At 47.5% G+C, this 12,364-nt stretch overlaps 1 protein-coding gene across 2 annotated transcripts; it reads left to right on the top strand.

The window, feature by feature from the left end:
- The first annotated feature begins 1,232 nt into the window (after positions 1-1,232).
- On the top strand, positions 1,233-11,740 carry LOC119547298 (homeotic protein spalt-major). Of its 2 annotated transcripts, none has more exons than XM_037854087.1 (4): positions 1,233-1,797; positions 6,643-10,487; positions 10,614-10,694; positions 10,927-11,740. In XM_037854087.1, exons 1-4 carry the CDS (start codon positions 1,647-1,649, stop codon positions 10,954-10,956), a joined length of 4,107 nt encoding a protein of 1,368 aa, XP_037710015.1. In that variant the 5' UTR covers positions 1,233-1,646; the 3' UTR covers positions 10,957-11,740. The 2 variants fall into 2 exon arrangements, with proteins under 2 accessions (XP_037710015.1, XP_037710016.1); XM_037854088.1 differs by having other exon boundaries at positions 10,614-10,690.
- The last annotated feature ends 624 nt before the right edge of the window (positions 11,741-12,364 follow it).

Here is a 12,364-nt window from a genome sequence, read left to right on the forward strand (position 1 = left end):
TCACTTTCGATTCGAGAAACCTTCTAGACAATCACCCACCCGATCATTCATAACCCATTCGCCAAATGTTTCTTATTGTGCAGTTAAAAAATGGAACCAAAAGTTGCCATCGCCAGGTGTTTCGGGCGGACAAAAGAGCATTTGCAATTAAAATCGGAACTGGTACGAAGTTTTTAAAGCCCCGAACTGAAATGCCAAAAATTCCTCATTCGCAGAGCGGGAAGGAGAATAATTAAAGAAGTGGGAGTTGCCCAAAAGTCGGAAGGCCAAAAAAACAAAAGCGTTTTGATGAATGGTTCATAATATCCACACACACATGAGCACCCCACACACACACGGATCAACTGACGAATAAGCGAAGTCACCCAAGTCAGAATTCCCCGATAAAAAGGGGGTTTTCATACGAACAATAGCGAAGACACAAAATCTTATAAACCGAAATTAAAAAAGGCAACAACAACGCTCATAACTGCGCTGCCGAGCGAGACGGCGAATGCGGGCGAGAGAGAGAGGGAGCGAGCGAGTGCGAGAGAGGGCGCAACAAATGGCAGGCTCTCTGGCGGCAGAGCGAGCGAGATGGCAGGCTGCCAAGGGCCGCCAAGCAGGGGGCGGGGGCACCCCCACCACTCCTATAAATTATGATAAATTATTAATCGAGAGAGCGAGCGAGACGGGGCGTGTGGGCATTACAACAACAATGGCGCAAAGGCGAGCCGCAAAAGGCGGAAGGAAGTCTCGCTGCTTCTTCTTTTCTCCTCTCTCTCTCGACCAAAAGAGAGAGGGAGCGAGAGAGAGCAGCTCATAATTCGCCGAACAAGTTTCATAAACGTCTCTCAGGTAAAAACGGCGACTGCGGCTGAGCATCCTCCAGGCAAGCAAAAAAAAAAAGAACAAAAAACCCCAGGGAGTGAGCGGGCTGGCAAGAGTAACAGTAACAGCAATTTAATAAAAATTATGATGAGAGCGAGCGAGAGGCGCATATGAAAAATAATATGAAATGCGAGCGGGAGAGCGTGCGTGCCAGTGTGTGTGTGAGTGAGTGAGCATAAGGTGGGTTGGCTGAGTGATAGTGATTGTCAGGATGTAATAACACAGACACAGACACACACACACCAACCGGTTCTTCACGAAGTCGCCGAGCCAGAGCCGAGCGCAGCCGAGCGCCCGACGAGCTGCGGCGGCTGTTACTCGTGGCGGCTGTTATTGTTTGTGTCACTCTTGTTTGGACGCGCGTTGCTGAACGTTCGCAGCGAGCACTCGATTTCTCTCAGTGCCGCATCGGCCCACGTTGCGTATGCGTAACGCGCCTCAGTTCGCCCTTAGCGAGTTTTCCTTCGAGCCACTCACAGTTTTTCCACCAAGTGCCGCGAAAATTCGACCTACGATGACAATCACCGGGCGGCTGTAGCTCTGGCCAGCAAAACACCACCAAATCACGACCAATATCGAGCAAATCGCGTTCGAACGCGCGCAAAGGCCAGCGGTAATACGCGTTTCCCACTGCCGACGGCAAAACACAAGTGCTAAAAGCTAGTTATTTTCCCAAACCAAAAACAAAACACAGTGCAATGATCGGGCAAAGATAAGAGTATATATCACACAACAACAAAACACACTCACATAACAGTGCTAGCAAAGTTCTCTTGATGAAAAATCACCTGTCCAACGTTCTGTGTGCGATGCGTAGTGACTTCAAGGATAATCACCAGGAGACCATCAATAAAATGATACAATTTGGCACAGTGAAATATGGCATTGTCAAACAGCTGAAGGATCGCGCTCGCAGCGCCGACAAAGGTGAGTTCGAAGAGATGTGTTTTATAAGAAATGTTAGAAAAGATCAAAACTCGCTGAAAAATAAATGTTCTAAATTGTCTTTGACATAATTGAAATTTCAAAACGTCGCAAGTTCTGATATTTTGGAGACAAGTCAAGCCGCTCGTCGGCTGCCTTTTATATTTCCTTATCCTATTTGTCATTTGAAAACTTTTCCGCACACAAATTAGAAAGTATTTTCCCCTCAGCGGTGCCTAAAAACGATTTTGATGCCCAACTGAAGCATTTAAAATTAGTCAACTAATTTTTCATTATTGTTTTCCTCGATCCAAGCGTTTTCCATTTGACTGATAAGACCTCAAAGTGGAAACCAAACTTTTGGGCAAACATTAATAATTGTGGCATCAGGGCTGAAATCGTAGGTAGTCCACTTAAATCTGAGTATTGGCTTATCATGTCTTCAAAAATGGTATATTCAAATTTAGAAACTTATGGCTGTTCAGTTTTCCCCGCGATTATATGGACAAATTTATACATATAAACTATATTTCTTCGGTTTTGCATTTCCAGTTTGTGATTCGATTCAATTCGAGCGTTAGCAGCTACTATTGGCCAGTCCCCGCGCCCCTTGCGATCTTGTTTTTTATGATAAATCAAAAATCGATTTCGATTTAATGGAGCAACTTAAAAGCGATATGATTTAAATATGGCTTCAGCTCATTTTATATAGAAGAAATAGCCTTTGGGAAAGGCTAAAAAGTGAGTTGGTCCGGTGTTGCGTTTGTTTTTTGGAGGCCTCTCGGCAGGCGTGTTTCTTTAATTGGTTTTGAAAGCTTCTATATTCGGACATTTGCATGCCAGCGAACTTAATTATATTTATTGATATTTTAAGGCTGATGAATCAAGTGAATTTTACGACAAAGGGAACTGACGAAATATTGGTTATAGCATTTTCGAAAATCATATTACTCAAATTTAACTTTCGTTTAATTTTGGCAATTCGGTTTTTCGGTTTTCCTTTAATCCAAAAATTATTCATCGAAACCCAGTGGATTTTCATTGGATTTCCCAATCAAAAGGTGCGTGTATATATGTCCATAATTACAAATGAGCTCTCATTAAATTTGAAAATTGCTGCCCATAAGCTTTAAAAAGGTGATAAACATTTGGCTGTGTGCGTGAAGATGAGGATATTTTTTCTTTATATCAATTTGTTTGGCGCGGTTTTTATTTATACACCGCATATGATGGCATATAGGTATATATACTCATGCGGTGTTGTTGCTGCTTGGGGCATTAATAAATGTTAACTCATTAGTGCGGGATAATAAATTAAATTAATATCGCAAAAAATGAAAATCGAAGCAGATTCAGTGATGCAGTGAGTCGGCGCTTATTTCCATATGATTTATACGGACTATATACCTCTAAATACGCATATACAATGTGGTCAGTACGAAGCCAATTCTGTGAATATGGAAATGCCGATCAATTTGTGTCGTTTTGCTTTGTAATCGAAGTCGCGCTCGCATAACTTAATGCCATTAATTATTTAATTATTTTTATTTATGCCGTTCTGCTTTCCCTGTTTTGCTCTGCCACAGTGTCCCTATTAAAAATGTATGCCTAAAACTTTGATGGGGCACTCAATTCAATTGTGACCTATGGCAGCCAAATCCGATCAGACCGGACTTGGATATATTATTCAATTATGCCACACACTCGATTTGCCTCCGCTGGATTTTCTGTAGTTTACTCGCATTTCTTTTCTGATTTTGCATTTTCCAATTGGCTGAACATTTGTTTCACCTCAGGCCAGCGGGCTCACGGTTGGTTCGCGGCGATTTGCATATTGAATATGACGATGGAATAATTGAAAGTCAGTCCAGAACTAAAGTCGAGGCGTATGCAAAAGCCAGTGCTGGAGGAATGAACTGAAAAGTGTCGAGGTAGAGGTACGAATCCAAGGGAATTTCGAGTTCAGCACACGGAAAAAAATATCCAAGTACTTGAAAAACTAGATGCCAAATATTGAAGAGATAGATTGAAAATGAATTACATAGTTTTGATAAGTATGCCAATTTACAAAATATTTATTTATCCAATTGGGCTGTTTATACCTCTTTGTTTTACATAGAATTTATATTTATCTCACTAAAAATTGGTTTAATAATTATTTAAATTTTACAACAATACGTAGAAGCGGAATTTTAAATTACCCAAAAAAAAGAATAAAGGGAAGGTGGTTCCCATAAATTTATATCTCAATGAAATAATAAATTCAAATGTTTTGTTAACTTATACTTTCCATATTCCTAGAAATAAATGTATTGCAATTAATTTACTTTACCAGTTCTCACCACCCCAAGTTCGGGTAAAAAATTGATTTGCTGAAAGCTGAAAGGAACCAAAACAAAATTTATTTGCAGCGAAATTTTGTTGAAAATATTTGGACACATAAAATGCCAGAAAGTTGACATTGGCTAATGGGTTTGATGGACAGACTGGGTTAGCAATTATGAGTATTTTAGGGCGGGGCGGGGGAGGAGAACTCTTCAATCGTTCCTACTCGAGGGATTTATTCGCTTTAGTTGCGCACGAGGAGCGGGAATAATTCATTCGAATTTAGCCAACAGACACGGCCCGAATTTATGGCTTGACTTAATCCACCTTTAAACTTGCACGATTTAATTTATATAGGAGCGGTTTGTGTGTTTCAACAATGGGAAATATAATTTCGTCTCGTTTCACAATTTCATATTTATTTATCTGGCAGATACAGATACAGATGCTGAACGCTCGGGCGGAATGAACCTCGCCGGTTGTCAGTAGAACAAAATACGGTGTCGGTAGACAAAAAATAAATCTTTAAACGGCTCACACACACATTCGGCGTATATATAGACTTAGTTAAATGTTTGGATATTTTGTTTTGGGCGCCCACGCGTCCGAGGAACTAAAATACGGCAAACTAAAATCAAAATCCCAATCGAAACCGAATCGGGGGCTAAGGCATTGGCCTCTCCGCCGAGGGGCAATATCTCCCTGTCTTTGGGGCAACACCAACACAATAAACAAGCTGCGTTTAATGTTATTGTAAATTTAACAATTTTATTACCAATTGCAAAATGACTTAACCATGTTCGAGACAATTTTATGTTCGTCATAATTGGATGTGGTTTTGCCTTTGGTGTGTTGCGCACTGCCGCTGCTGCCCGAAAGGTTTATGGCAACATTATAATTAATTTCAATTAATTAAAATACACTTCACTTATCAGCAATCATAATCATAACTCCTCGGCCGAGCGGTTTCGTTTTTGAACTGCAATTGCTGGCAACAAAAGCGATTTTTAATTGAATCTCTCGGGCGGCGAAAAGTATCTTTTGAATAAATTCTGTCCCGAAAAGTAATAATACAAATAATATTAATGCGATCGATATGCAAATGGCGCTGATAGTCGCCAGGCGCTCTATCTGCATATCTTTTTGTGCTCCGGCATCCATGTATCTGTATCTGAAGCCGTATCTGTGTATCTTTTGTGGACGAAAACAGAAAACAGAAAACCCGCCCAACTCGTTTGATTTTTGCAGAAATATGTTTTATTATATATATCGAACGAGTGGGGCCCCAGTTCGTTGGCTCTGAGTTATCATAAATTATATTTTATGTGCGTGTGCGGCAAAAGTTGCCGCTGTTGCTGTTGCTGTTGCTTTTGGTGTTGCTGTTGCTGTTGCTGGTGGACCAATCTTTGACTTGGTTTGCTTTTTAGGCTCGGCGCGATTAATTAGTCAGAGTCAGAGGCACTGGACCAGGCCAAACGGCTGTCAACTGCTTTCTCCCCTTGGACAGCTCACCTGGCAACAAGTGAGCATCAGTCGGCCAGCAGCAACATCAGCAGCAGCAGCAGCAACACGAGCAACAGCAACAATTGCAACTGCCGGCGATCAACTTGGAGACTAATTGTGGGCTGAAAACAAAAAAACAGCTGCGGCCGAGGGAAAAGGAGAGAGAACACATGCTTCAACAAGAAATGTAATTGCATTCAGTTGGCAGCAGCAACAGCAGCAACAGCAACTAGCAGCAACATCCCCACTCCCGCCAGCAACTGCAACGCATTGCAATGAACAATTGCCGGCGATTAAGTCATATGCAGAGGGGGTGGAGAGGGGGCGGCAGGGGGCAGTTAACAGGTAGTTGAGTTATCGGGAAATAGGCAGCAATCCCAACCAGCTTCTGACTATTTTGGACCTACTCCAACCACTTCCTATGGGCTTCTTTGGAATACCGAGCAAACCTATGAAAATCAGTTCCTTATTGCCAACTTAATATCAAAGAAACATTTTAACTAACTTGTTCTTAATATTTTATACATTTAATCAATTTATTTTCGTAATTTTAAATATAACCTTCCTTAAACTTTTTAAAAAGCTAAACAAGTTCGTGTTATATAGCTAAACTTTATCTAATACTGTTTGATATTTCACAAATTTTAAAACAAGGCAACATTCCAAACATTTGTTTCTTATTTACTAATTTTATTGTTATTTTCATGTATCGCTGGTCTCGATATTTGTATCTTAAAGATACATTTTTGTGAAATTTTTCTTTTTTTATGTCTAAGAAAAGTTTACCTTTGGGTCAACACATGCAATTGATCAATATTAACTTTATCCAATGTTCAATTTCTTTCTATAACTTCATATTTTTGATAAAGTAGGCAGTATTTTTAAAGTCAAAAAATATAGTTATCAAAATTAATATTTTATTAATCACTGCTTACCAGCCTAAGCTGATACTTGCTGCATTTAAATCTCAATTGAGGAGACTTGAAAATAATTCTATGATGTCGTTTGCTATTTTTGCAGACACCGGTAGCGATCAGGAGGAGAACGGTGGCTGCTCGCCACTGACCACGGCCACCACTACGGCCAGTCCCAGCCGGAGTCCCGAGCCGGAGGAGGAGCACCACGAGGAGCAGATGACTCCCGAGCACCAGAACGACAAGAGCTTCGAGGTGAAGCCGGAGATAGAGTCCGTGGAGGATAACAATAACAGGGTGGCGATGGCCAAGCCGAGTTCCGAGGAGCGGGAGCCGAATGCCAGCGGCTCCATGCCGAGCTCCCCCGTGGCGGAGGCCAGTGCCGAGGAGGCGGCCACCGAGAGGTCCTCCGAGAAGGAGAAGGACATCGAGGTGGATGTGGAGATGGCCGACGAGCCGCCGAGCAGTGCAGTGCCCTCCACGGAGGTGGCTCTGCCGGGAGCAGCAGGCGCTCCAGTCACCCTGGAGGCCATCCAGAACATGCAAATGGCCATTGCCCAATTTGCGGCCAAGACCATTGCGAACGGCTCCAATGGCGCCGACAACGAGGCTGCCATGAAGCAACTGACCTTCCTGCAGCAAACTCTCTTCAACCTGCAGCAGCAGCAGCTCTTCCAGATCCAACTGATCCAGCAGCTCCAGTCGCAGCTGGCCCTCAACCAGGCCAAGCAGGAGGAGGAGCTCGAGGAGGATCAGGAGCAGGAGCAGGAGCAGGATGCGGAGCAGGAGACCGACACCTACGAGGAGGAGGAGCGCATTGCCGACATGGAGCTGCGCCAGAAGGCGGAGGCCAGGATGGCCGAGGCCAAGGCGCGTCAGCATCTGATAAATGCGGGTGTCCCGCTGCGAGAGTCCTCTGGCTCCCCGGCGGAGTCGCTTAAGAGAAGGCGGGAGCAGGATCACGAGTCCCAGCCAAATCGTAGACCGAGTTTGGACCACACTCGCAAGGAGGACGCGGCCCGGGATGCGCTGGCCAAGCTGAAGGAAATGGAGAACACACCGCTGCCCTTTGGCTCGGATCTGGCCTCCAGCATCATCACCCACCACGACGATCTGCCGGAGCCGAACTCCCTGGATCTCCTGCAGAAGCGTGCCCAGGAGGTGCTGGACTCGGCCTCGCAGGGCATCCTGGCCAACAGCATGGCCGATGACTTTGCCTTCGGTGAGAAGTCGGGTGAGGGAAAGGGTCGCAATGAGCCCTTCTTTAAGCACCGCTGCCGGTACTGCGGGAAGGTCTTCGGCTCGGACTCGGCGCTCCAGATCCACATCAGATCGCATACCGGAGAAAGACCCTTCAAGTGCAACGTGTGCGGCAGTCGCTTCACCACCAAGGGCAACCTCAAGGTCCACTTCCAGCGACACGCCCAAAAGTTCCCCCACGTGCCCATGAATGCCACGCCCATTCCCGAGCACATGGACAAGTTCCATCCACCCCTGCTGGACCAAATGTCGCCCACGGACAGCTCGCCCACCCACTCGCCTGCCCCACCCCCGCTGGGTTCTGCCCCCGCCTCCTTTCCGCCCGCCTTTCCCGGCCTCCAGAATCTCTACCGGCCACCCATGGAGATCCTCAAGAGCCTGGGAGCCGCTGCCCCGCACCAGTTCTTCCCACAAGACTTGCCCACGGATCTGAGGAAGCCCTCGCCGCACTTAGACGACGAGGAGGAGCCGCATGTAAAGAACGAACCCATGGAGGAGAAGGATCAGCGGGAGCAGCAGCAGGAGCAGGAGAATGCCGAGTGCTCCGAGCCCGAGCCAGAACCCCTGCCACTGGAGGTTCGCATCAAGGAGGAGCGCGTGGAGGAGGAACAGGAGGAGCCGGTGAAGGAGGAAGATCATCGAACGGAGTCACGGAGGACACCTTCTCCGTCGGCAGATCACCGCTCCCCGCATCACCACCACCATCAGCAGCACCACCACCACCACCGCCACAGCCACCTGGGCTATCCACCGGTGGTGCAGCCCATCCAACCGGCCGCCCTGATGCACCCGCAGCCCTCGCCGGGCTCCCAATCCCACCTGGACCACCTGCCCACGCCGGGACAGTTGCCGCCTCGCGAAGATTTCTTCGCCGAGCGTTTCCCCCTCAACTTCACCACCGCCAAGACGCTTTCCCCCGAGCACCATTCACCCGTGAGATCGCCCGCCGGAGGAGCCCTTCCGCCGGGAGTGCCGCCACCACCGCACCACCACCCGCACCACATGGCCAGATCGCCGTTCTTCAATCCCATCAAGCATGAGATGGCCGCCCTACTGCCACGCCCCCACAGCAACGACAACTCGTGGGAGAACTTCATCGAGGTCTCGAACACCTGCGAGACCATGAAGCTGAAGGAGCTGATGAAGAACAAGAAGATCAGCGACCCCAACCAGTGCGTGGTCTGCGACCGGGTGCTGTCCTGCAAGAGTGCCCTCCAGATGCACTACCGCACCCACACCGGCGAGCGTCCCTTCAAGTGCCGCATCTGCGGCCGGGCCTTCACCACCAAGGGCAACCTGAAGACTCACATGGCGGTGCACAAGATCCGCCCGCCGATGCGGAACTTCCACCAGTGCCCCGTCTGCCACAAGAAGTACTCGAATGCCCTGGTCCTGCAGCAGCACATCCGGCTGCACACGGGTGAGCCCACGGATCTCACGCCGGAGCAAATCCAGGCTGCCGAGATCAGGGATCCGCCGCCCTCGATGATGCCGGGTCACTTTATGAATCCCTTCGCGGCGGCGGCCTTCCATTTCGGAGCCTTACCTGGCGGACCAGGTGGTCCTCCGGGCCCCAATCATGGGGCCCACAACGGCGCCCTTGGTTCGGAGTCCTCGCAGGGCGATCTGGACGACAACATGGACTGCGGGGAGGACTACGACGATGATGTTTCCTCGGAGCACCTCTCGAACAGCAACCTCGAGCAGGAGGGCGACAGACCCCGCTCCGGCGATGACTTCAAGTCGCTGTTGTTCGAGCAAAAGCTGAGGATCGATGCCACCGGAGTGGTCAACACGAATCCCGTGCGACCGCGTTCCTCGGCCTCGAGCCATGGCCACTCGGTGGGCTCAACCTCAGCGCCCACCTCGCCTACCCAGGGGCATCCATCGTCCCAGGTGCCGAAGGCCAGTTTATCGCCGGCTCGATCGGAGGCTTCGCAGGGAGCTTTGGACCTGACACCACGAGCTGCTCCCACCTCGAGTTCCAGTTCGCGATCGCCGCTGCTCAAGGAGAAGCCCGTGAGTCCGCCGAGCTTGCCCCGGAGTCCCAGTGGTCACAGTGGTCACGCCTCCGCCTCCCTGCTCACCTCCCCCCTGCCGCCCACCGTGGGCATCGATTGCCTGCCCCCCGGACTGCAGCATCACCTGCAGCAGCAGCACCAGCACCTGATGCAACAACAGGCGGCAGTGGCGGCGGCAGCGGCGGCCCAGCACCACCATCACCAGCAGATGGCCGCCCTGCACCAGCACCAGGAGCAACTGCGTCGCGAGGCAGCGGAGGCACAGCAGAAGGCCGCAGCAGCTGCAGCAGCAGCGGCCGCAGCAGCCGCCGCCCAGCGCCAAACGCCGCCGCAGCCGAATCAGCGACAGGAGGGCGGACCGGGAGCGGGACCGCCAGGACCCAATCCGCTGATGGGCGCCCGCCCGCCCTTCGGCATGTTCCCCAACCTGCCGCTCTTCCCGCCCGCCACCACCCAGAACATGTGCAATGCCATGAACCAGATCGCCCAGTCCGTGATGCCCGCCGCACCGTTCAACCCACTGGCGCTGAGCGGGGTGCGCGGCAGCACCACCTGCGGCATCTGCTACAAGACATTCCCCTGCCACTCGGCGCTGGAGATCCACTACAGGAGCCACACCAAGGAGCGGCCCTTCAAGTGCAACATCTGCGACCGCGGCTTCACCACCAAGGTGAGTTATTCAAAACTTTTGGTGGCACTTAACGGGGGGGGGTTAGCAAATGAGGCTTACAAGCGTAAGAACGAAATTTATACCAGAAAACTGATGGAAAATTTCCTTTTTTATTTACCTTTCCAGGGCAACCTGAAGCAACACATGCTAACTCATAAAATCCGCGACATGGAGCAAGAAACCTTCAGAAATCGTGCCGTAAAGTATGTAAGTCTTCCAGTAATCCTATCCCATCCTGTCCGTTCCCCTAATCAAAGATCTTTGTATTATTTTTTCAATTGGGTTCCACATCATATTTTAAATTCGCATTTTTGGCACTTTTTTATTTTTTGCATTAATCTAATAATCAGTCCCCCTGATCATCCCCAAATAAAGTCCCCCAAAACCATAAATTCACTCTAACTAACCAAACATTTTCTTTTGCTCTTTTCATTTGCAGATGAATGAGTGGAGCGACGATCGCGAATAAGTAAACACTCTGCACTATCACGATCTAGATCAAGATCGCCAATTCGTCGATCAAGATCACTTGGCTCCCAGAAAAAGTTTGGTGATCGCAGCCCAAATGCCCAGTCAAGATGCAATCGATTCTCGCAACCAAATGATCTCAAGATTTAGAGCGAAATGAGGGGAGATGGGAAGGGGCCGACTCTGGTGGAGATCAGTCGTGTACACAAATCTTTATATTTATAAATTGTTGCCCACAAAAATATTATTTGATTGTTGTTCCAAGTGAAAAGTGAAAAAGTTCCCCACTGCAAACGGGCTGATCCACGTGCGATTATGTTCCAGCTCCGAGCACTTTCATAAACAATTTTTTATGATCCGACGGAGAATTTCGTACACCCATACTTGGGAGGGATCATGAAACGTATCCAAAGATGCATCAAAAGCGATTTGCGTTCCAGCTAAACAGAGAGAAAGATCTGGGGATGGGACCAAAGGCAGCTTGGTATGGAGAGACTGATAGCGTTTCATGGTCCACAAAACTAAAAACGGAATCCAAATGCGATTCCGAACCCGAATCCGAGGCAGCTGATGAGACAGTGAAGGCGTAGTAAAATCAAAATTCGAATTTAAAGCAAATCTTAAGGTATATGCTAATATTAAAATAATAGGTACCTAAGCGAGACATGTGTACATACGTATATATATATGATATATTATAACCAGACCCCTCACAGACACACGCATACGCATACATGTTAAAAATCTATTTGGAATGTGCAATAATATGACATGCTATAAATTTAGATGCGAACGCCGAGCGCAGGCTTTTGCTTCCTACTACTCGTAAACTAGATTTATTTTCCACTTCTTGTACATACTTCGTATATAAACACACACTCACACTCACTTTATTATATTAAAAAACATTTCGAAATCCAAACGCTTTGCTTTCGAGAATGGGTTAGGAATAAAAATGGAAAAAATCTAAAAAAATATATATGAGAAATTGTGATATTAAATGTAAAATCGAAATACAAATTACGATTGCGGCGGCCGGGGGAAACCCAATCGAAGCCCCTGCAAAATGCTTTCCATATCACAGATGAGAGAACCACAAAAGATATCTAACATTCATAGTTAATTTAGTCGTTAGCCGAGGGGACCATCCCCGCCCCACAAAAGAACACACACCCACACACTCTAATTTCACTTCATCGGAAGGATTAGCCCCTAGCGATAAGTAAGTCTGTGAGCGATCGTACATGTATTGATTACCACAATTAAATTATACACGGATGCGGATGCATCCCACTCTGTTCGTAAGCATTAAGCATAGTCTCATAATTTATTAAGCAAGCCCAAGCAAAAACAAAACTAAAAATGCAAATAAAAGTGAATCCATTGAGAAGAACAAATAAATATATGTA

Source organism: Drosophila subpulchrella, chromosome 2L, assembly GCF_014743375.2.
Source record: "Drosophila subpulchrella strain 33 F10 #4 breed RU33 chromosome 2L, RU_Dsub_v1.1 Primary Assembly, whole genome shotgun sequence".
Classification (NCBI taxonomy): domain Eukaryota; kingdom Metazoa; phylum Arthropoda; class Insecta; order Diptera; family Drosophilidae; genus Drosophila; species Drosophila subpulchrella.

Bases quoted from the DNA above. Each gene is read 5' to 3' on its own strand.
- LOC119547298 (XM_037854087.1), top strand. From the start codon at position 1,647: ATGAAAAATCACCTGTCCAACGTTCTGTGTGCGATGCGTAGTGACTTC. The intron at 10,488-10,613 runs GTGAGTTATTCA...TTACCTTTCCAG, and splicing joins ACCGCGGCTTCACCACCAAG to GGCAACCTGAAGCAACACAT. The intron at 10,695-10,926 runs GTAAGTCTTCCA...TTTCATTTGCAG, and splicing joins GAAATCGTGCCGTAAAGTAT to ATGAATGAGTGGAGCGACGA.